This window comes from Pan paniscus, chromosome 13 (genome assembly GCF_029289425.2).
Source record: "Pan paniscus chromosome 13, NHGRI_mPanPan1-v2.0_pri, whole genome shotgun sequence".
NCBI lineage: Eukaryota > Metazoa > Chordata > Mammalia > Primates > Hominidae > Pan > Pan paniscus.
This window is the reverse complement of record NC_073262.2, coordinates 116,762,200-116,787,979: the sequence shown is the minus strand read 5'-3', so window position 1 is coordinate 116,787,979 and position 25,780 is coordinate 116,762,200. Positions and strand designations below refer to the sequence as shown.

At 33.7% G+C, this 25,780-nt stretch overlaps 1 protein-coding gene across 3 annotated transcripts in view; it reads right to left on the bottom strand.

Annotated features, from left to right (window-relative positions):
- Positions 1 to 25,780, bottom strand: part of SPAG16 (sperm associated antigen 16) — a 1,126,826-nt gene that overhangs the window by 244,786 nt on the left and 856,260 nt on the right. For all 3 annotated transcript variants that reach the window (XM_003812510.4, XM_055109075.2, XM_055109074.2), the window contains one exon: positions 14,302 to 14,428. In XM_003812510.4, the coding sequence (XP_003812558.1) occupies positions 14,302 to 14,428 (127 nt within the window). The remainder of the gene's footprint in view (positions 1 to 14,301; positions 14,429 to 25,780) is intronic.

Below are 25,780 nucleotides of genomic sequence, written 5' to 3'. Positions count from 1 at the left end.
ATACACACACACATATACACAGACACACACACACACATATATACATACACATACATTCTTATATATACACACACATATTGGTTCTGTTTATCTGGAGAATACTGACCAACACAAAAATTTTTCTAAGCAAGCATACTGATGTAGGAAACAATGCAACTATTATGAGTAAATTAACCATCTCAAAAATATAAATATCAGATTGGGGAGAAAAACAAAAATAAATAAAAACAAATTGCCATAAAAAGGTATGGAAAGTAAAGGTATGGAAAAGATTACTTGGAAAATATGACATAAAAAGGTTTGCCAACTTTAATGTGAGATAAAATAGAACTTAAGGCAAAATCACATGAAAGAGATGTTATATTTGACAAAGGGAAAAAAGATCAAGAATGTATAATGATTATGCATATATATGTATCTGGAAACATAGCCTCAAAATACATACAGTGAAAACTGACAGATTTATATGGATAAATTAGTTACCATTTGTGGTTAAGGATTTTAATATATGCATGTCAGAAACTGAGATCTCAAGCAGTCAAAAAATAAATTGTATAAATTATTTGAATAACTAGTTAATAAGCTAAATTGAAAGTTCTATAAATTTTTTGAATCAACCAATTGCTGCACAGAAATGCATTTTTTGCCTAAACAAGGGGCAGTGAACAAATTGTCTATATTTGCATAGAAGATGAACTTAATGCAGATCATGTTCTCTAACAGATTGAAATACAGTTTGAAATTTTAAAAGGGATAACTCCAAAAGTCTCAAGAAATAGAAAACTCAATGGATACTTTTTAAAAAGAAGTATAAAGAGTGTGGCTTCATTTAGATATTAAGCAGACAATACTAGAACATCACGGCAACAAAAACAGTATTGTGCTAGATCAGAAACAGGCAATGTTACCAGCATATTAGAAAGGAAAATTCAGAAAATGATGTGTCTATTGGTTTGAAGTTGATCTCTAATAAAAGTGGCATCACAAATCAATGAGACAAGTTTCAATAGTAGAGGTGGTGGTGTTAAGAAAACTGACTTATTAGAAAGAGAAATAAAGTTGAATCTCCCTCTATAGTCATTATTGTTCCCAGTACTTACTTCTTCCCTGTAATAGGGTTAAAAATCTCCACCTATTACCATGAAACTTGTCTTTGATATCTGTAGTAATTGGATATATGTCCCCATCTCAGTGGTTTTGTACTTGGTTTATAACTTGCTATGACCTTCTTATGGTCAATGGAATGTTAAACAGACTTAAAATTTGTGACATCTCAAAAAAGATTTAAATGTGATTGCACAAGTTTGGTTTTTCATTTGACCTGCTCATTCTATGAGGACATGTCCCACCAAAAGGTCTTGGGATCTGAAATCAGACACATGGCATTAGGCTGAGCCCAGGAAAGCAAGTCAGCCTTGAACTGTCCTGAAGCTTTCTGATAAGGGAACGAGAAACAAATGCTTCTATAAGTCAGGAAGATCCTGGGTTTCTTTGTTATTGCAGGAAAAATGGACTGATAACACTCCCTTGCACCTCGGATTAAAGACCTAAAATGTAAAAGGTACCAACGTAAAGCTAAAAGAGAAAGATGCTAGAAGAGAAGAATATTTTTGTGACCTAACAGCAGGGTTGTATTCTTCAGCAATCCCTCCTCCAAAAAAATACAAAGACAAACAAAATAGTTTTGACTCTTTAATTTTTTAAAAATTTTTTAAATTTATTTTTTAAGTTATTTTTATTTTAAGTTCTGGAGTACATGTGCATAATGTGCAGGTTTGTTACACAGGTAAAAGTGTGCCATGGTGGTTTGCTGTACCTATCAACCCATCACCTAGGTATTAAGCCCAGTGTGGGTTAGCTATTTTTCCTAATGCTCTCTCTACCCATCAACCCCACCCCTCTACAGGCCCCAGTGTGTGTTATTCCCCTCCCTGTGTCCATGTGCTCTCACTGTCCAACAGACACTTCCCAAAAAAGACAGTCATGCCACCAACAAACGAGAAAAAGCTCAACATCACTGATCATTAGAGAAAGGCAAATCAAAACCACAATGACATACCATCTCATGCCAGTTAGAATGGCAATTATTAAAATGTCAAGAAACAACAGATGCTGGTGAGGTTGTGTAGAAATAAGAATGCTTTTACACTGTTGGTGGGAATGTAAATAAGTTCAACCATTGTGGAAGATGATGTGGCGGTTTCTCAGAGATCCAGAACCTGAAACACCATTTGATTCAGCAATCCCATTACTGGGTATATATCCAAAGGAATATAAATCATTCTATTACAAAGATACATATATACATATATGCATTGCAGCACTATTCACAATAGCAAAAACATGAAATCAATCTAATTGCCCATCAATAATAGACTGGATAAAGAAAATGTTGTACATCTCTATCATGGAATACTATGCAGCCATAAAAAGGAACAAGATCATGTTCTTTGCAGAAACATGGATGGAGCTGGAAGCCATTATCTTCAGCAAACTAATGCAGGAACAGAAAACCAAACACTTCATGTTCTCACTTATAAGTGGGAGCTGAACAATTGACTCAATATAATCTAAATATTTCAATTTAATAAAAGACATTCTAGATGAAATCAGTAAACTTCTGTTTGAGAAAAACGTTTAGTGCAGAATGCCTTTAGGTAGCAAGGGGCTTATAGGAAAATTATGCATCCATCATTACAGCAATGGATAAATAAAATAGTAAGATGAATAATATGAAATACTATCAAGTAGACAGAATTGATTAAATTGATAGGCATATATTAATGTGGGTAAAATGTAAGAACATGCTGTAAAATGAAAAAGCAAGAAATTGAATGGAATGCATAGCAAAACATAGTTTTTAGAAACTTACATACGTACATACACAGAATAATTTTCTCTATATATACATTCTTCAAGGATATCTGCAGATCTAAGAGAACATATTAAAGACATTTAAAAACTTTCATGGAGAATGGAAAAGAATGAAAGTAGGAACGGCACATAAAAGGAGATTAATAAGTTTATCACATACTGAGAAGTATGATTAATTCAGTTATTTGTACCTGATGAAAAAGAAAAAAAAGGATGATAAAAATGATTACAGAGAAAGGAGCTAAGGGGGAGTAAGAACAGCAAAAGAAGTAGAAGGAAAATAAGCATAAGTAGCAGAAGGATCCACTGTTACAACCAAATTTGGATAAGGAAAAATGGTACCTAAAGTAGTATAAATACAAGAAAAAAATCAAATATTATGAAAGGCATAAAGGATAAAACAAAAAAAGCAGTAATAATCAAAACTTACACTAATTACTGAGTCCATTAATTTAATTGAGTCCATTAGAAGAGAATTAGGTGGTTATATAGCTAATATTATAGGAATGCCCATCTTTTTTCTCCACCTTCAAATACATGCTATTCTTTACAAACAGCACTCAGATGACACATGTAGCATATAACATGTGGAACAGTTTGTTTGCAATACTCCTAGTCATTACCTGCAAATTCATGTCTATTGTTTCAATTTGCTTTGTAAATAGAGTATTTTCTATCTCTTTAACACTGAATCCTAGAATTTAGAACAGTGCCTGGCATGTAGTAGGCTTACATTAAATATTTGTCAACCAAATTAACATAATTCTCACTGTTAGACCAACAGATATATAAGAGAGGGAATGATAACATTTTTGGATAGAAGACATGGTCTGAAATGTATGTCTATTATTCAAAGATGCTTATCATTATTTCAAAATATTTACAGAGTATTGATTTTCATAATAACAATATGCTATTTATTCCTTTCAATTATTTTTTCTATTGGTGATAGAGTGCATGGTAGGAGATGTTACATGAAGGTGACTTTAAACAATTTTTATTTACACTTCTCTTATAGAACAAGTGAGAAAATATACTTCTGAGCTCAATCAGATTTGAGTAAATCATATTTGAATATAGTTTGAAATTCAATTTTAGATAAATATAACTACAAGTTATCACAAGTGCCAACTGTGCAGGCTCTATCTCCAAGAGTAGTGTGCTATTTGTTCTGGGTTGATTTGCACATCTGTTGAACTACAGCTTCCCTTAAAGGATTATCCTATTAAAAAGTATCAGCTTGGCAGACTAAAGATGATTATCTATTCAATTTTGTATACACAGTCTATTAAAAAGACGACAAATTCTTGAGCTACTTGACTTTGGGTCATGCAGTATGTGTGCACTGCAAATTTTAACTATTGATTTTCAATCTAATGACTAGTATATGCTATTAGATCTAAACAACACATTCCTCTTACATGTAATAACTGCTCCTTAGGAAAAAAGTAAAAGGTCTAATTATCTCTTCTTTCTTTGTATAAATTTATTTCTATTGATTAAAGTGTGTATGAAGAATGTCATCTTTTCATGTTTCAAAATGACCTATGCCAGCCTATACATGTAATTTTTATTATATCTGCAAACATACCAGCATAGCTAATTATATGCACTGGAGTAGTTTCTTGCCTAGATGATATTAAGATGTGTATAGTTACGCAACTAATTTCTCATACTTGCCACATAGATACAAATCTTTTGAATTTCTTAAATGTGTTGAAAAATAATTTGGCATTAGCACATTGTTTATATACATATATCTTCACTAAATATGATTACACTAATTTAGAATTCATCATTATTTGGGCATGTGCTAGATTAAAATTGTTTTTATATAACTGTGTGCATCGTTATATAGTTGCTTTGTAAACAATTTCCAAGGAGGTATTTAAGTAGGAAAATATTTCCAAGCACCTTTTGATTGTCTATACCTATAGCGTTCCAATTATATTATTACAATTATACATTTATGTAACTGTATCAGAGCGCTAAACAAAAATTATAAATATACCTATTTTAAAAATACTACCCCAAATTAAGGAATTAACCAATGACACTCCTTTGACTGCACCTGCATAATGCTGCAATTTGTAAAGTTATTTTTCGGCTCTGATTTAATCAGAATGAGTCAGGTTCTTATATAGTCCTGTAAGAAGACTTTGATCCAGTCATTAATTTAATTTATTAAAATGTTGGAATTTATGCATTTTTTTGTTCAAAATTCCTGTTGCTACAGAGACCGTGTTGTGAGGTATGTGAGAATAACAATTTAGTCTTGCTGAGCAATACAGCTGCCATTTATGTTTGGGGCTCAATTTTTAAATAATATTTTTATATTAAATTTTATTTCTGTTTTGGATCGAGGAAAAGTGGAATGTTTTACTTACATTTTGATGTTTTATTTTCAAGTTTTAAATAGCATAGAGGAGCATTTAAATTTTATTTTAGAATATTATGTTTGACTCAGGATATCACGTTCTAATTATTCTAAACATAGGAAAAAATGAAATTGTTTAAAACTTAGGCTGTAAACCTAATTGATAATGTCGCCTAATCAAAACCTTTATTTTATTCATGATAAAGTTGAGGTCAAGAGAGGTTAAGTGTCCTACTCAATTTCATATTACAAATCACTGATGAACAACAATTTTACTGTTTAGACCCTCGTTTGTTCCTGATTCAAATGTCCTTTTCTGATGGAGACATGAATAATTTCTCGATGTTTCTGAAAATTCAGTCTAGACTCAGAGAAAAGATTTGTGGGTATTGGGGAACCTTAAAACATTGTGCTTAAAGTTGTGAAGACAATTACAAAAGGGAGGATTCATAATTTGTGCAATGATGTTATCATTAGATTAAGTATACAATCTTTCAAGCCTGATATCAGAAAGGAACAAGACTTCGTTTCCTGAATAAATTATATTTTGTAGAAGTCAATAACTTTAATTTATATTAATCTATCATAAATCATGCAATTGAAATGCATTTTAGTTATCATAATTTATGAGTCATCATTAGGATAGTCTAAATATTTAATAACTGATATGACATGATCACCAACCAATCAGAATGGACATTATACAAATCAGAACAGGTTTATGGTTATAAAACTGCACAACTATGACTATTATCCCTAAATTAATATATTTTTGGTTGTTTTTAGTTAAAGTTTTCAAGGTGTCCCCATTATTATTAATATGTTATTTTCCATACTTGCTGGCAGATAAATAAAATTGCTTCTAGCCTAGGGGATAAGAAGACAAAATGAAAGAGAAAAATAGTTAAATTTCCAGATAAAGCATAGCAGTTTTTTTTACTGTACAGTTCCTAATTTACATTACATTAAAATTACATTTTAATGAAATGCAATTCTTTTACAGAACTGTAAGAACATGTGTATTTATTAATATACACATGTAATTAAATCTCTTAAAACTTTAAAATGGGAGGAAGGAAACCCAACTCATGTGCTGCGGTGATTGAAAAAGGAAGCATGATTCCTGGAGCATAGCATACCTCATTCCAGGTATTAGTCATAGACTTGTGTATCCAAAGAGCCACATAGTCTGACATCCTTCAGTTTCTCCAGTTCCTTTCTCCAGAATCAGTGAGGCCCAAATTCTACTGAAGAACAAAATGGATTTGCATATACAATAGGGTCACTCAACAGGGAATGAAATAATGGCATTGTAAAATAATTCAGAAGGACCACCTGGTCACCTTTTCTCTCTTGTATTTTATCCTCTCCTCTTACAGTTCTGTGTCCAGATGTGGTAGAATGGGCTTGTTCTTCAGAAGAGCATCTTAGTTTGGCTCTGCCTTATGCTTTAGAGATAAAACAAGTTGGCCTGCTTTCTGTTTCTTCTTAAATTATTTTTTGTTTGTTTGTTTTTTAGAGACAAGGTCTCATTCACTCACCCAGGTTAGAGTACAGGGGCAGGATTACAGTTGACTGCAACCTGGGCTCAGGCATCCTCTTGCTGCAACCTGGGCTCAGGGATCCTCCCACCTCAGCCTCCTGAGTAGCTGGGACTACTGTTGTCCTACCATATCTGCCTATTTTTAAAAAAATTTGTAGAAACCAAATCTTGTTATGTTGTCCAGGCTAGTCTTAATCTCCTGGCCAAGAGATCCTCTCTCCTCAGCCTCCCAAAGTACTCGGATTACAGGTGTGAGCCACCATGCCTGGCCCAGTCCACTTTCTTCTTTTCCTATTTCAGTTTTTAATATTTATTTTTAAGCAGACCAGGCCTTAAATAAAAGACAAAAAAGTGCTCTGGAGGTGCTGGCTGTCTTTGTCTCTCAGTTTTCTCAACTATAAAACAGAAGCAAGAATAACAATTTCATTTTGAGTTGTGGTGAGAACTAAATTCAGCCCTAATTCCTTGAATAGGAATTTACACTGCAGTGTAAGGTTGGAGTTCTAGCTCCCAGGAGGAAAACGGATGTAATGAGAATGCCTCTTGCACATAAGACCTATCAGAAACCTGGAAGATAATACTAGGGAGATTCTCTTTTAGTGTTTTCTTCCAGAGGCAACTAATTGAAAACTAATGTCAATAACAGGATTATTCCATGTCTTAGCTTTGAGTCAACTATCACAAGTGTCATTAATGGGACTATTTCAATATTCATAGCAAATGAATCATTTCTCCTAACAGATGCCATGTATCAATATAAAGCCAAATACTATTATTAGAATAAGAGTCAGAATAACATAAACTTACAGATTTTAGTCTCTGGATTTAGACTCTGGATTTGAATTTCAACTCCACATTTAATCAGCTAGGTGACAGTGGGCCTGTTAATGTCTTTGTCTCTTAGTTTTCTCAACTATAAAACAGAGGCAAGAGTAACAATCTCACTGAGTTGGGGTGAGAATTAAATAGGTGAATACATGACCCAACACGATGGTTCAAAAGACTTTAGTGTAGGACAAGATCCAGAGGTGTGAGTTAATGTTGCTTCACTATGGAGGCGATATTCTTCTGAGCACTCTAACTCAGCAATTTTATTTTTATGTAAAGAGCAAGATAGTAAATATTTTAGGCTACCCCCAGGCATGGTGTCACGTGTCTGTCTTCCTAGCTTCTCAGGAGGCTGAGGCAGGAAGATTGCTTGCACCCAGGAGTTCCAGACCAGACTGGGCAACATGATAGGACCCCGTCTTTAAAAAAAAAAAAGTAAATTTTTTAGACTTTGCAGGCCATATATCTCTGCTGCAAATGCTCAACCTTGCTGTTGTAGTTTGAAAACAGCCTTAGAGAATATGTAAATAAATGAGCGAGGTTGTGTTCCAATAAAGCTCCATATATGAAAAGAGGCCAAGCTGGCCCATGGGCAGTAGTTTGCCAACCTGCTGTCTTTTTGAATTGTAAGGTTTTCCCATTGTTGTTGGTGGGAACACAAATTATTTCGAGGCCTGTGTGAGCTCCTGGGATTTTCCTTCTAATGCTTAAGATAGATTTTTTTCTGGCCTTAGGCTTTCATGTATTCACTCTTAGCCAGCTGAAGACTGGAGGGGACTCTGCAGATCTCCAGTTCTCTGTGTGTGGCTCATACCTCTCCTGTACCCTTCCCTGCAAACTCAAGCTGCCTTGGCCTTCCTGGACTACCCACTGGCTCTTCAACTCTGGGAATTAGCCCAAAGTCCCTTCATCCCTGAGTTGAAACCTAGAAACTTTCTCCAGGCTATATTCTGGGGCAGTCATAGGGCTCACCTTGTTTACTTTCTCTCTCTCAGGTATTACAGTTTTTTATTGCCAAATATTACATGTCTGAAAGCCCTTGTTTCATATATGTACATACATTTTTGTTTCTTTCAATCGTTTTAGGTTAGGAATAAATCTGGTTGGTCTTTGTTACAACATCTTGTCTGGAAGTGGAAGTCCCTATAGATTTTTATCATTTTAAATACAAAAAAATCTGAGGCTCAGAAATATTTGGAAATTTTGTCAGGATCATTTTGCTAGTAAGTAGTGGAGAGAAAATTCAAAACTTGGGCTTCTAACTTCTAAATAAATGTTCTCTCCATTACACTATACTGCTTCTATCAGAGGGAATTAACTGCGAATTTCCTATTAAATAAAAAATGATGAACTGTAGATTTTTTCTAGAAGAAACTGATGAATCAAATATGAACCAAGGGTTTTAGAGTTATCTTGTTAGGTTATGAAAAAATGGGGGGGGGGGTCTGATACTTTTTGCATTTTGAATGGAGTCATATTTTCATCCCATTTTGGGATTTCTATTGTGGTTCTGATTGTGGAGAACATAATGTTGGGAAACTTTGCTCATTTTAATGATCTGATACTGATAAGCTTTCTACTGGAAAGTGCCCATCTGGCTCAAACTTCAGCTTCTGCATTTTCTTAGGACTTAGGATGTGACTTCTTTGCAAATTTCCTGGAATTAGTTTTACAAAGGAGAGAAAAATATTGCTAAACTACATAAACATGGTGAAATGAGAGATGTGGAAAAGTATGTATATAAATTCTCATGGTTCATTTTTATTACTTTCACTACGCAATTCCATTTAACATTTTCTGAAATAGCAATAAATTTTTGAATGATAAAACATATGGCATTTTGAGTAGGCCAGGTGAGAGATATTATTTAGGTAGTGAATGTTCACAAAAATGTGTAGCATTATATTACCAGGAGGCTTTCTGTTTAATGAGAAAGGAGCACTTATTCCTTCACAAATACTTGGGATATAAATATATACTACTATACATATGTATCTGTGTTTGTCACAAGCAATGTATTTGATAATAAAACATTATGTAAATAATGCTGTGCCACATACAACTTTTTAAATGTATGAGAGGCTGATTTTTTACAGCAACAGGAAAAGCTAAACTCTAGGGGGTGATTCCTATATGTTTATATCTTGACTTAAAATATATATGTATATATCACATTACATATAACTTTACTGATTAACTAAGCAATTTTTAATATTACATAAAAGTGAGGTTTTGATCCTTGTTTCTTTTATTATTTGTTTATTAATATTTATGCTTTCCCTAGAAAACTTCTACAGTGGCACCCAGCCTCAAGCATCTTTCTTGTGCACCAATATGTTTAATTTCTCTCATCCCTAAAAGGAATGAGTTGACCTCTCAGACCCCTTCAGCACTAGGATAAAACATGGTAGACTGTGGGCGGCAAGCCACCCAGGCGCGGAGGCAAGAGACCAAGGACACGAGCTGTTCCAGTATAATAAAATATAAAACAAGAATAGTTATACCAGATATAGATCTTAGATATGATTATATATGAATATCAATAATCATTAGTTTGTAGCAATTATTCTTTATTCCAATATTATAATAATCCTCACTCTATAATCATGACCTAGGAAAAACCAGGCCATACAGAGATAGGAGCTGACGGGACACAGTGAGAAGTGACCAGAAGACAAGAGTGCGAGCCTTCTGTTATGCCCGGACAGGGCCACCAGAGGGCTCCTTGGTCTAGTAGTGATGCCAGCGTCTGGGAAGACGCCCATTGCCAGGCAGACTGTGGTCTAGCGGTAGCGAAAAGTGTCAGGGAACAACACCCACTACTTAGCAGACCGCGAAAGGGAGGCTCCCTTTCCCCGGGGGAGTTTAGAGAAGACTGCTCCTCCACCTCTTGTGGAGGGCCTGACACTAGTCAGGCTTGCCCGCAGTTATCCAGAGGCGTAACCGTCTCCCTGTGATGCTGTGCTTCAGTGGTCAAGCTCCTAGTCCTCCTTCATGTTCCATCCTGTACACCTGGCTCTGCCTTCTAGATAGCAGTAGTCAATTAGTGAAAGTACTAAAAGTCTCTGATATGCAGAAATAATGGCATAAGCTGTCTTTCTCTCTGTCTCCTCTCCCTCTCTGCCTCGGCTGCCAGGCAGGGAAGGGCCCCCTATCCAGTGGACACATGACCCACGTGACCTTACCTATCATTGGAGATGACTCACACTCTTTACCCTGCCCCTTTTGCTTTATATCCAATAAGTAACAGCACAGCCAGACATTCGGGGCCACTACCGGTCTCTGCGCATTGGTGGTAGTGGTCCCCGGGGCCCAGCTGTCTTTTCTTTTATCTCTTTGTCTTGTGTCTTTATTTCTACGCTCTCTCGTCGCCGCACACAGGGAGAGACCCATCGACCCTGTGGGGTTGGTCCCTACAGTAGATGAAGATGCTGAGTTCCTTATTATAGAATATCATTATCCCTTTGAGTCCACATTAGAACACTGCAAGGCAATTGTCTCTTCCATTATTTCCATGAGGAGAAATAGGTAATGTGCCTAAAGTCTAAAAGGTGCTGAACAGGTGATTAAACTTAAGGGTCTGAAATATATAGTCTATATTCTTTTTCTTCACCTTTGGTTTTCCAACATTTTTGCCAAAGCTACATTTTAAAAATGATACTCTGTGAATAATCTCTATTTTAAGACAGATAAGGTACTATTTATTAGTACATATATACTTTTATAAATCCACAATAACAATATTTACTTATGAGGTTAATAAATAGAGAAAATTTTGTTATACATCAAAATTTGAAATTTAAGATTATAGATAACAGTTTCAGCCTTTTAATGACCTCTACTTTCAATTTATTCCTATACTGTGTTGGATTTGCAGTGATAAGAAATCCCTTATTTATAAAGATCTGTCATTTCATAAGAAAATAACTCTTTTTAAACAGTACACCTCACAACCTTGAGACACCCTTAAATTAAACTGATCTAGAGACATTAAATATTATTAGCAACTTTTATGTAATGGCCACTTAAAGTATCTAATAACCACTCACATTCCTTATATGAAATATCTCAGACAGGATGCTATTTATAATTCCACATGTGTTACATAACATTATGATGACATTACATGTGTGTTTTCAATAGGCCAAGAGCACAGCGGAGACAGCAGACCATTGCCTGGCCTCACATTATGTAAGTTGTGACAAATAACACGCTAGGTGTATATAACTGCACAATTTAGTTCTGTCACAGAGTTTTGACTAGAAAAAATGGTTAGACATAACTAATGTGAGCCCTCAATACATGTTCATTATTGCCAATAGTGTCAATTATATTCTTGCTTTTTTTGAAAATGATTACATCATATAGGCTTGTATTGGCTTGCCACTGGGAATAAATAAAGGTATATTCAAATGAATGTGTATTTTGAGATTACTAAATTAGATTTGATTTTATTCTCATATTTTCGTGATACAATTTTGTTACACTTCTCTTTAAATCATTTTTTTCCTGAATAAATGCAACTAGAAGAGACCTATGTGCCCCATCCTTATTTCAATTTTGTTTGGCTCTTAATTTGCACTCTTCTTTACTCTCTTGAGATAAACATAATTTCTAGCACTTAACTTTGTGACTTTCACCTCTTTCTTCATTCTCTCATTATATTTTATGTTTGTTTTCCCCAGTTTCTTCAACTTTTGATATATTTCAACCTTTTAAATGAAGAGTCATTGAGGACTTGTCTTGTACAGAAGCACAGATTTCTCATTATTCAATGAGAAAATCCTTATGACAGTAATTTCTCACACACATGGAACTAAAATTTATTATGGTATGTTCCTTAAATAAATGGTCAAAGGGATGGGAAGGTCAGGTTGAAATCATATTCCTTCAGACTGATAAAGTGTTTTCATTAGAGTCCCTCATTCATATGTGTTGTCTTTGATGTTTCTTGCTGTTCTACTGCTGATTCTTATGCTTTTCTTAATATTAGTGTATCACCAAGTATATATCAGTCATGGAGAGAAAAAAATAGGTTTGATGTACCAAGGGCCTTAAAATCAGACTGACCTGTATGACAGAAGATAGGTACTGTAATTTATTTAAAATCATGTTTATCTAAGTATGCAAATAACTTTTGGGCTGGATGACAAGGATGGCAAAGAGCAAGTGGCAACATATTTAATGACAATAAAATATATGGCTATTATTAATTGTAATGATATTTCAAAGCACCTTTTAACTTCTACTATTAGGAAGTACAGACAAAAGTTTTGAAATTTCAGAGTTCAAAATTCAAAGACATAAATACTTGAATGCTAGCTCAAGATAATAAAAAGGGATTTAAGGATGTGAAATGTTTATGAAAATCAAGTGAAAGCTGTAGAGTTCCTTCAGAGCTATGGTGTCAATGTAGATTATATATGTCAAAAACTATAAATTGACCCTTTAATAGGCTTTTGCAATATAAGATGAAATTCCCATAGTTGAGACTTTTATTTTGAAGAGTGTTTTCTTTTTTTAATTCTGGCAGACCATAAATGTCTTAACAAGAATATTACTAAAACATTTTTAAAGAAGCCATTGTTACTAGTGTGGTTCATATGCCAATCTGTAATGGGAACATAACTTAAAGTTTGTTAAGAAGACAAACTTACCATTTTCTAAATTTCAGATATGTGATGGCAATATTATGAAACCAGTCCCAAGAAACACACAATTATCTTCTGGCTCTAGAATTACTCCTGGCATATTCATACTTTCTGGACTAAAGAATAAACGTGGACTATCTTAAAAAAATAAAATATTTTCTTCTTATTTGTTCTTTACTTCTTCACCTAAAATCAAGTTTTTGCTATCGCCACAACTTTGATTTACCACAAATAATGCTCAAAGATTCAAAATATTCTCAAAACTTAAAATAGTTTAAAACATGTATCACAATAGCAAAGAAAAAATATATTATTCAATAGCATATATACATTATTTAGTAAACTCTATCATTAAAGATGCAGATGCAACTGTATTTTTAACCTTATAAATGGACAACTGGAATTATTGTGTGGTTCATAAAATCAGCTGCTACACTATTCCTCATCAACAAGGATAAAATATTTTATCTAATTGATAATACTTATATCATTGTGGAATAAAAACTAAATATAATAACATTATAGAATGCACAGCACATAATTGCAACAATAAGATAAATGTTTATCTCAAATTAGTTGTAAACTCTACACAATATGGGGTAATTCATTAAATTTTTAACATTAAATTATTACACTAAAAATATTTCAAGTTCATTTTTGCTAAACTTTTGTTCTTCTCTACTCTTAGCTATTTTGCCTTTAGAAAATCGAATTTGCTTACCTTGGATGATGATTCTGAGGAATGGAGGTTTGAACATTTTGCATGGCACTGCTAACAAACCTACGCTATCTAGATTAGTACACATTATCACCTCTATTATTTCTGACTTTAAATATATGAATATAATTCTTTCATATGACATGCTATACGTAACGATAAAATATATCTTAATGTAATGTAATATAATGTAATATTAAGAACAGACATTTACGTAGAAATACATATATTTAAGGAGAAACAAAATAGTTTCAGAACAAATATTAATGTTATTGGCTTAGTCAGAAACATTAGACAAAAATGATCCTACCTGATGAATCAAAATTCACCTCATTGCCAGGACTTGGACCTATATCGATGGACACAATAGGTAACAGCTTCCGAAAGTCCCACAGCTTTGTAACCCCACAGGCATCACAGGATGCTATCATGTGACCCTTCAAAATATAAGATAAACAAAAATAAAATGTGTCTATATATATATACATATATATATACACACACACACACTACATATATACAAATACATATAGTAACCTATAGACAAAAGGTAAGTGTTACAGTTTTATTACAGCCATAAGATTACATTCCTCTAAACTAAGAAGTAGTTGTTAATAACTTTATTTTGGATATAAAATTATTAAAATGATATTCTTAATATATAAAATCCTACACTAAATTTTTGGAGTTAACGTTTCAGACAAGCATTTTCATTTTAACTACATTAGAAGGTGTAACAAAACAAAAACATGTACACTCATAATTGGCATATATATACATACATCACATAACGATATGATATATGTGACACATAAAAACTGTGAATGTGGGAAAATTATATCACATGCATATCTCAGCTTTTATGCTCACAGTGAGTTAGCACTGATAATTTATACCTCAAATAGAGAAAAAACAAAAAGAGGTAGGAAGTAAAATGGACACAATGAGAGAAGAATATCGTCATAGCAGGTAGAATGACAGGGACCAGGTGAAGTTGATGGCAATGAAATGGTGCCTATTGTAGTCAAAATTCTCAGAAAACATAGTTGGGCTTGCTTTGGTAACATGTAGTGGAACAAGGAAGAAGGTAATTGGATAAAAGGGAAGGAAAACAGAAGGAAGGGTGAATGGATTCAAGTGACATGGCAATGGAAGGTGGCGAGAGATAGTTTTGCAGCATAGTAGCAGTGGCCCAGGCTCATCAGTTCAGTTTGGAGCCCAGGGTCTGTCTACACGCCTCCTGCTGGTCTCTCAGGAAATGTTTATTGAGCATCTACTTTGTGACAGAAATTGGAGATATGCTGGTGAATAAGAGGGGTTTCTGCTCCCCAGCAACTCATAGTCTTCACTCATTCTCATCATTCTGGTCATTTAATTTCTTTGTCCACTCACAAATTGAATGAGTATTGGCCACATTAAAATCATCAATTATGTTTATAAAACATCAATATACTGTTTCCCATTTGATGTACAGTTTCCCTTTCAGCTGCAGTTCAAATTTTTTAATGTCAACTTAAAAACTATCCTCTCATTTTCTCCCTACGTTATTTAAAATGTTAATGTTAATACCTTAATTATCCTATAATTTTCCTTATCATTTTGAACTAGCTCACATATTTTCTCACTTACTCTTTGATTTCTATTCTTTCTGTAAAAATAGTACATCCTGTATTACAGTTCAAGTGGACTCATTATTTTTCTCTAAACACACCAGTAATGCAATGAATGCAATTAGTTTTAAAATTCTATAACTGTTGTCACTGGCACAGTAATACAACAGCCTTGTCCCCAATCTAATAAATGAGATGCTTAATCTTTTTTATGACTTAAAAGGAACATGGAGAACTTGGAATGCCCTCAAATATGTAAACATGTATTATAAGAATTGTGAGGAATCAGTGAATTTCATTTCAAAAAAGGAAAGAACAGTTTCAGTATCGGCAAGGAATATTAATGTTAGAAATTAGAAAGAATTCTTTCCAAATATAAGGGCTTTCAATGATCTGAGAGAAGTCACAGAATGGAAATTTTTTTCAATTTTGGGAACAGAGTAGGTAAGTTTTTATCGGAATTTAATCTGGATGCACCTCTTGCCACAGGCAGGTGGATGGACTTGATGTTCTTTCATTGTCTGGAGTCTATGGATTAAAGAAAATCTTAAAGTATACTTTATCCCATTGAATATTAAAATTTGAGGAAGTATACTTAAAATAAAAAATAGTTTCATCATTGTTATTGTGTGAAAATGAGTAGGTAAATAGTTTTAATATTTTTACATTTAATACTTGAAACTTCTATTGCTGTCAAATGATCAAGTGCAATAGTTTGATAATATGAAAGTGAGTCAATATTTATGAAATGCTTTTAGTGAGCCAGGTACTGTGTTAAATGCTTCATTAATAAGCTAGTACATAGCAACTTCAAGCAATTTTGAATAACTAACATCCTTTAGCTAGACTTTTTCCATTGCCTTAGAAACTTAAAAGCCATGACAAAGTATGCATTATGGTAAAATGAATATGAAAATTTTTTTTTTTTTTTTGAGATGGAGTCTCGCTCTGTCACCCAAGCTGGAGTGCAATGGCACAATCTTGGCTCACTGCAACGTCCGTCTCCCGGGTTAACGCCATTCTCCTGCCTCAGCCTCCTGAGTAGCTGGGACTACACAGATACCTGTCACCACACCCGGCTAATTTTTTGTATTTTTAGTAGAGACTGGGTTTCACTGTGTTAGCCAGGATGGTCTTGATCTCCTGTCCTCATGATCTGCCCACCTCGGCCTCCCAAAGTGCTGGGATTACAGGCATGAGCCACTGCGCCCAGCCAAATATGGTAATATTTTAAGTAATAGAAATAAGTTTGCATTTAGATTTGAGAACTGAAAGATACTTGGTAACGGAAGAACAGCTTAACTATATATCCAGTTAGCTAGTGAGGCAGATGCAGTGTCTATTACAGTGTTTGGAGCATAGCAGAGCTCAACCAAGTATTTGTTAAGCTGATAGATGAATAATGCTTCCTCAAAGTTTACCTAAAAGTTTTATTTTGGTCCAAGTCCTTCCAAAGCAGTCTTGCGGTGAATATTAATTCCAGCCCTGATAGGTCTGAATCACTTACAAGACAGAAAGCAATGGAAGAGGCAGAGAATCCAGAATCAATACTTAGAATATTCTAATGCCCTGTATCCTTCTTCTTTCTCCCATTTCAGGAAAATTGGAGGGCCATCTGCCAATCTCCTTCCTCGAGACAGAATAAACTAGAATGTTGTTAATCCAAACTGTGTAGTTTGAGTTTTGAGGGATGTGGAGATGGAGAGATGTGGGAAGGAGATTAGTTGACAACCTAGGGAAAAGTCATTTTACCTACAATTTATGACAGTCAAGCTATAGTTTAAGGCATTTAACGTAAATTAAGAAATATTTCAAAGAAAATGTTTTTAAAGACAGGTGAGATTTCATGACAATCTTAATGAAAGTCAAGACTCAAGAGGTTTGGAAAACTCTAAAATGCAATTCTGGTTATCACTGGTAGTAGTACTGATCCTGAGGATGGGAAGCTACTGAAGGTGGATGTGCAGAAAGCTCTCAAAGAAGTTCAGATTGAGAGCTATGATTGTTTTTGTAACACTGCATCTCCAGCATCCAGTATAGTTCTTACTACAGGTTAGACATTTGGTCTTTGAATAAACAATTGAATGAATGAATGAATACAAAGGGAATGAAGAGTAATCAACGTTGACTCTATGTGATTTAAAATAATTTGTTTCAAAAATATAGAAATATTAACTGAGCCGAAGCCCAAAAAAATGCTTTGTGGTCATAAGACTCAAATGAATTTAATTATGCCAGTAGAATTTAGCCAAGTGGACAAAGGGTACAGCTGAGATGAAAATGAATAGTCATCACTCCTGATTGCCTCTGTTAAGCCTCCCACCACCAAATTAAAGATCCTATAATGAGAAAACCATATAGACATGAAGTTAATAATAAATTAGAGAGTAGAATAACATAAGATCAATCTAGCTTCATCTAGGCTGCTGAGAATTTATAAGAGAAAAATTTAACAATAGGTATCAAGTATCACAAAAATGTCCAAACTTCTGAAACTTTTAATATTACTTCTGAACTTTATTATAAATTAAAGAAAAATGTATTATGAAAAAACCAATGTAGCATTATTTATAAATACAAAATGGAGACAAGTGAAATTTGCAATAATAATCTAATATGGAAGAAGTAAACCTTGGGCTGTGGTGGGTTCAGAAAACTGCTTGAGGCAACTGTTATGTAAACTTGTTATCAACAGATGCAGAGAGACAAGCAGACTGAACTACTATCTCTCTGCACAGAGGTTCCAAATGTATTTATATATGGTAAAACAAAGAAAGAAAAGGAGAAAACTGGAATGTTAATGAGGTCATTAATAATTTAAATAAATAATTAAAATACTATTTTATAAACCAATAGTATTCCTTAATATAAACATATCTTATGGCATTGTATAATTTTTTAAAACAAATATTTCAAACTTGGGCATTATCCTAACTTTTAGGATTACAGGGCTAGTGCTCAGGTTAAGAAATATTATATAGTAACATAATTTTTTCTATGAAAGTCCCTATGTCTTTGTATTGCATCTCTAAAAGAAATAGGATATTAACCTATTTTGGAAGACTCAGGTCCAATTTGATTGTAGTTTGAACCTTCAACCTGATGAGTCAGCTAAGTAGTTTCTTGGTTCAACTTGCTGGGTTTCATATACACGTATGTTATATATATAAATACCTTTTTCTTTTGGAAAGCCAATTTACTGAACAATAAAAGCATTTTAGGCCCAGGACATTGTTTCCTTTCTTCAGTGATTCCTGAAGGCTGAACAATAGAATATATATAATATTCTGTTGTCAAAGAGTTATACTGCATACTAGAAAAATTAAATGAATGATTTTACATCAACTATGTACACATGAGAATGTTGTAAACACTAAGTGAAGGAACTTTGTTTTGTTTGTTTAGCAGTACATTCTAGTGACCTAGAAAAAAATATAGTTCATGTTCAATAGATAATTGTAGAATGAGTATATGAATATCTTAGATAAATAATTATAAAGCCATTAAAATAACAATTGTAGAACCAATGTAAAACACGGAAAAATTTATGCCAAACTGTGGTTACATTAAAGTATATAATATACATGTACAATGATTAAATGGGGAGTTACGTCATTTATTAAAACTTTTGTGTATTTTTATAATCCTTTAATACTTTAAATGTGAATAACTACAAATAATTAAACTCCTCAAAGATAAGTTATATATTATTCAAATATCATTGCCAAACATATTACTATTTATTTCATGAGCTTTTAATTCATTTTATTTTACTTTACTTTTAAATCTTATTTTTGAGATAGGATCTTGTTCTGTTGCCCAGGGTGGACTGCAGATCAATATTGTAATCTCAAACTCCTGGGCTCAGGTGATCCTTCCACGTCAGCCTCCCAAGTAGTTGAAACTACCGGTGTTTGTCAACACCCCCAGCTAATTTTAAAATTTTTTTTATAGACAGGGTCTTGCTATGTTGCTCAGGCTGGTCTCAAACCTGTGGCCTCATGTGATCCTCCCACCTTGGCCTGCCAAAGTGCTGGGATTATAAGCATGAGCTACTGTGCCCAGTCTCATGAGACTTTAAAATATGTCACTGGTACAAGTACTGATACTGAGAATGGGAAGGTACTAAATGTGTTTGCATGGAAAGCTCTCAAAGAAGTTTCCATTTAGGTCTGGAGCTCTTTCTGTAACACTGAATCTCTAGCACCCAGCACAGTTCCTGCTACATGTTAGGTATTTGATTTTAAATCACTAATTGAATGAATAAATATAAAGCAAGTAGAAAGTAATCAATGTTGATTGTATGTAATTTAAAAGAATTTTTTCACAAATATAGAAATTTAAATGAGCTAAAACTCAGAAAAAAATGTTTTTGTGATCATAAGACTCAAAATCGTACATTTGCATAATTCTTTATCACTTATAACATACCCGTAAATAATGTCACAGCTGACTCTCACAACTATATGATGAGTCAAACTGTGATTCTACCTCATAATATAAAACTAAATATATTCTAGAAGAATTAAATAATTTATGGAAGGACCCTGGTCAAGATGGTCTTAAAAAATACCTATGAAATGAGACAATTAAAAACTAGTAATAGCTAACACTAATTGGGTAATTACTATGTGTCACTCAGGGTTCCAAGCATTTGTATACAGATATATACATATATCAGGAAACCAAAAAAAAAAAAAAAAAAAAAAAACCAAAACTATGATGGAATAGGTGATCACCTCCATTTTATGAATGAGGAAATTGAGCCACAGAAAGCTTAATTAAGTTGCCTACAGTTCACACAGTTAAAAAAGAAATGGCCAGGATTTAAGGCCATGTGGCTTTAGAGTCACTAAGCTGTACTATGTCTCAAAGACAGAGTGAGGCTAAAAAACGATTTTTAAAAGTATGAGGCCTTGAAGAGTTTGAGGACAGGATGACAGGCATACTATGCACTAAGTAAAAACAGAACAGAAACACAAAATAGAGAATAGGGATGAAAACATAGGCTCTGGGTTTTGGGTTTGGAAGCAGACTGGTCATTCAGCTTGTGTGGAATAATAAAGAGACTAAAAGAGCTTTGTGTCAGATGGAAGATAAACATCACCTTACTGCTAAAACCATGGCTGGGGTAAGATTTCCTGACAAAATGAAGCTGACAAAAGTTGCCGGCTAATGCTGTTTGAAGCTACAATTTTTGTGAATCTATACATTTAAGGACTCTGGAGTTAACACACAGTCTCGCCACCTGGACCTTTACCAAGTAGCACACTCAGTGACTGGATCTGTGGTTTCAAAACCAGAGGGCAGGTTTCATCTATATTAAACTTAAAGCCTATCCTAGGTCACCCTGGAACTAGGAGCCTGGGAGACCTGGGGCAAAGGAGATAGTTACAATACTGAAAGTTACGGAAGGGGAAGCACAAAGAAAGAGGAAAAGAAATAAAGGGAGTTAAAAGAGGTGATCAGACCTTTTAGTTACTCAAAAGAAGCTACCAAAAATTTTCCATAACATGCAAGGAGATCTAAAGCTAATATAGTCAATAATTGGAAGATAAAAGTGATCTGTATAGATTAAAATTATGAAAGACTGAAAAAGATTTTAAAGTGTGAGTCTCAAAGATTTGAAAGTGTGAGTCTCAAAGATTTGAATAAAGAGCGATTACTCATTAAATAAAAAGAAATGAAACAAACACAATCTAAAATGACTTGAGAAATCCAAGAGAATTAAAATGTTAGTCATTGAAGAAATAGGGCTCTATAGATAGGATGTACTCTATTCTAGACAAAGTTGAAAAGAAAGTGAGTGGATTGGAATATTACAATCTGGAAAATGTAGCTAGATTGTAGACGCAGAGATTGAAAGATAAAAGCACGTAAACCATTAAGAGACTTGAGGGTGGGGGTGGAGTTACATATTCCAATATATGTTTTATAAGCATTCCAGAAGAAGATAATGTAAAGACAGTCAGAACAGCAATATCCAAAGGTGTAATGGCTGAAACTTTTCCAGAATTGAAGAGAAATATAATATCAAGACTAAAATTGCACTCCAAATATTGAGTATAATGCATAAAAATAAAACTGCACCTAAACACAGTGTAATGAAAAATGTGGGATGTTACGGACAAAGAGATATTTACCTACAAGTGAAAAATGACAGATTACCTACTTAAAATATTTTAAAGACATTTCAATTAATTTTTAAAGTAGATATTAGAACCAGTGGGATAATGTCCTCATTGTACTGGGGGAAATTCTATGCTTTAGAATTTAGGAAAACCTAAAATTCTATGCTTTAGTTAAATATCACTTTGGATTGAATGCATTTTCATTTAATGAATAAAAATGTTTAAATCTAAATATCTTATGGAAAGAAGTATTAATGTTTGTATTTCACCATGAAAAAGTAAAACCCTAAGTATAGCATTGGTCAAAATATATAATGGTGAGCACAAATATTTAAAAATCAGTATTTTGGGTTTTTTTTTTGAGACCGAGTCTCACTCTGTCACCCGGGCTGGAGTGCAGTGGCCTGATCTCGGCTCATTGCAACCTCTGCCTCCCGGGTTCAGGTGATTCTCCTGCCTCAGCCTCCTGAGTAGCTGGGATTACAGGCACATGCCACCGTGCCTGGCTAATTTTTGTATTTTTAGTAGAGACGGGGTTTCACCATGTTGGCCAGGTCTTGATCTCCTGGCCTTGTGATCCACCTGCCTTGGCCTCCCAAAGTGCTGGGATTACAGGCATGAGCCACCGTGCCCAGCCAAAAATTCAGTAATTTTTAATCAAAGTTGATTTAGTTAAAATCAAAGAAAAAATGCTGAATCCAAACCCTAACTCTAATTCTAACCCTAACCTAATCTAAATCTTAAGCAAAATTCAGGAAATAAGTTAAAAAGAAGCAAATAAAACAAGATTAGCAGAAAATACAAGTTATTGTTATGGCAATACCAATACAGAAATATATATATCTCTCTCTGTCACATCCCCCCACCCCCCATCCCACCCCCAACAAATGGGATATACTTAACAATTAAAAGTAAGAAACGACTAAAATAGTTTAAATAATAAAGAATACAACTATGTGCAATTTACAAGAGAAACATTAAAAACAAGCAGAAACAATAACAAAATTCCCAAAATATTCAAGAGTGAAAATAAAGGAATAAAATCATTAAATGCTAATTCCTAAGAAGCTTGTAGAATAGTATCAGTGTCAGAAAAAAATAATTACAGAAAAGAAATTACTAGAGTCTATTACTAAAGAATAATAAAGGGAATACTCTAGCCACAAGGTATAACTAATAAATTTATATGTAAAGACAAATGACATTTTAAAATATTTTAAAAGTTATCATGAGTATAAAAATAAATTATTTTCCCAAATAATGGGGAAGATTGTAATACAAGTCCATCAGAATGATAGATAATGCAAAAAAGGAAAGATATACAACATTTTACCACCCCTTCAAAATATAAAGCTTGATCTAAAATGGAAAACAGTATTTGCCAAATATATAATATCATCAAATATATGTGAAGTATGTGATAAGCCACAAAATAAGTTTCAAGAAATGACAAAGAAGTGTTATAAAGGCCACATTTTATTACGATGATGCAATTAAATTAGAAACTAAAAATTACACCAAAGGTTTAAAAAAAAGTTTGGAAGCTAAAAGAAAAAAACACAATATAAATTACAAGTTTGGAACTGGTGACAAACAAAACAAAAAAAAAAAAAGAGAGAGATAAAGGAAACTCTGCCAAAATATTTAAAGAGATTTATTCTGAGCCCATGAGAGTAACCACATGCTGGGGAAATACAGTCTCAGAAATATTGTAAAAGTGTGCCTGAGGCGATCAGGTTACAGTTTGGTTTTATACATTTCAGGGAGACAGGAATTTCAGGTAAAATAATAAATCAGTACATGGGAGATACATATTGGTTTGGCCCAAGATGGCAGGACATCTTCAAGTAGAGGCTTATAAGTCATAGGTGGGTTTTGGGATTTTTTAGTTAGCAATTGGTTGAAAGAGTTAAGCTTTGTCTAAATAGTTGGACTCAGTAAAAACAAATGCTTAGGTTAAGATAAAGGGTCTGTTATCTGTCATGTGACGCTATGCTAGAGTCAGGTTGGAAAGTAAGCCACAGTACACTGGGCTTCAAACAGGCCTCAAAAAAGCCCTATTTAACAAGATGTTAAGGCGTGTAGGCTTGACTTTACCCAGGCCATTAGAAAGGAATTTGAGCAGGAAGAAAAGCTCAGAGTTCAGTGCTCAGAATTAATCCAAATGAAGGAATTCATATTATATTTGTTGAAGGAAGCTGAAGCCATTATTAATAAAAATTTATAATTTCAGATGCATTTTTAAAGCGAAATTTAAAATAAATATATTAAAATTAAATTGAAGATGCTCTTTTCTACAGAATAGAAAAGGTAGAAATAATTAATATATGATGAATGAGAAGCAAAATTAAAGTTATTAAAATAATAAGCGATAACATCAACAAAATCAAAAGCCGCTCTTTGAAAAGAATATATAGACAGACAAATCGAAAGGTTTGTCAAAAACAGACAAAAAGAATCACAAAGAAAAAAGTCATAATTAAGCAACAACAGGGAAAAGGGGATAATTAAAAATATGGTAGAGATTAAAGAAACCACACCAAATGCTCTGAAGGACTTAATGTTCATTGTTAATTCTTCAGCAAAATGGCATTTCCAGAACAAAATAAATTTAAAAGCCAACTGGCAATAAACTTTGAAAAAATTGTCTTAAATATAACAAAAAGCAATACAAGAAATAAAGAGGAAAACCACTAAGACAATACAAATATTGCTCTTGAAATGAGACCTAGACAGAAGAAAGAATGATTAAACACCTGAAAACCTTTTCACTGACCCTAGGACTATAGTTGAGTGAAATAAATTCAAACAGTGTTTTATTTGGAGTAGATCCACTTAGCTTGGTTACCCAGCCCAAGATCACTCTAGCAGTCATAGGTTTGCTATCTCACTTTTTTTGAAGAACTGCCTCTCATTTCCTACACTGTAGCTGGTGTCCTCATAGAAACTCATCTCCCTGGATGGAGTCATTATTTAAGGGGTAGGAATCTGGCTCAGGTAGGAGCAATAAGATTACCTCCCTGTATTTTCCAAACTAATGTGAGAGAGATAAGCTATTTCCTCTCTGAATAAAAGGTTTCAGAAAATGTGTAATATGCATATACATATGTAATCTTCCTTCTGATGCTCAGGTCTAGTACAATAAAGAAACTAGTAAGAGTAAGACCATTCAGGAAGTCAGGTGGTATTTGAGTTTTGGTTCCTGCCAAATCTAAATGCCAGTTGCCAACTGCTCGGTCTGAAGTCTAGGTTTGTGAGCTGAAGAAGTAAAGGATGTATGGTCCTCAAATAAGCCAAATTGGTATATTGACTATTTTGAGATAAAAACATTGGAGAAATTATAGTTTCAGAAGAAGAATGGCTGAATTGTCTTTTCTTGCATGCAGCAGGCTTTAAATATTCTTTTGCAAGGGGTGCTTTCCCAGTACCAGGGCGTGAGAAGAATTCTTATCACCAGATACTGGGACTTAGCCTTGAAATAGGACTGAATAAATAATCTCCCCCAAATAACCCTTATCTTCCACTAGCTTTCCACCTCTCATGTATCTCCTAGTACCTCCCCTAGAACTTACTACCCTAGCCAGATCCCCTTGTTGTGTAATTTCTTTACAAATTTATATTTTTTGTCTAAAAAATATAAAAGCATTTTCTTTTGGCCATTCCTTTGGACTTTGCTCTCTGATGAAAATCCTCATGTAAATGTAAAATTAATAAAACTTGTGTGATTTTCTCCTGTTCATCTGTTATATCAGTTCGGTTCCTGGACCAGCCAAAGAGCCCACAAAAGAATAAAAAGGCAGTGGGAGTGATCTTTCCCTCCTCTATAGAGCCAATGAACACCCTAATTTTGCTTAAATTAGTTTGATTTGGGGTTTTTTAATTAACATGTCCTTTTTTTCTATCAAATTAGAATAGATTTTTAATGACAGCATTGGTGTTGATAAAACTGCAATACAATCAGATTTGTATTACTGGTGGATGTAGTAATTGACAACTAAAATTAACAGTTTTTTGCCATGACATATGCTCAATATTTATAGGATTATTT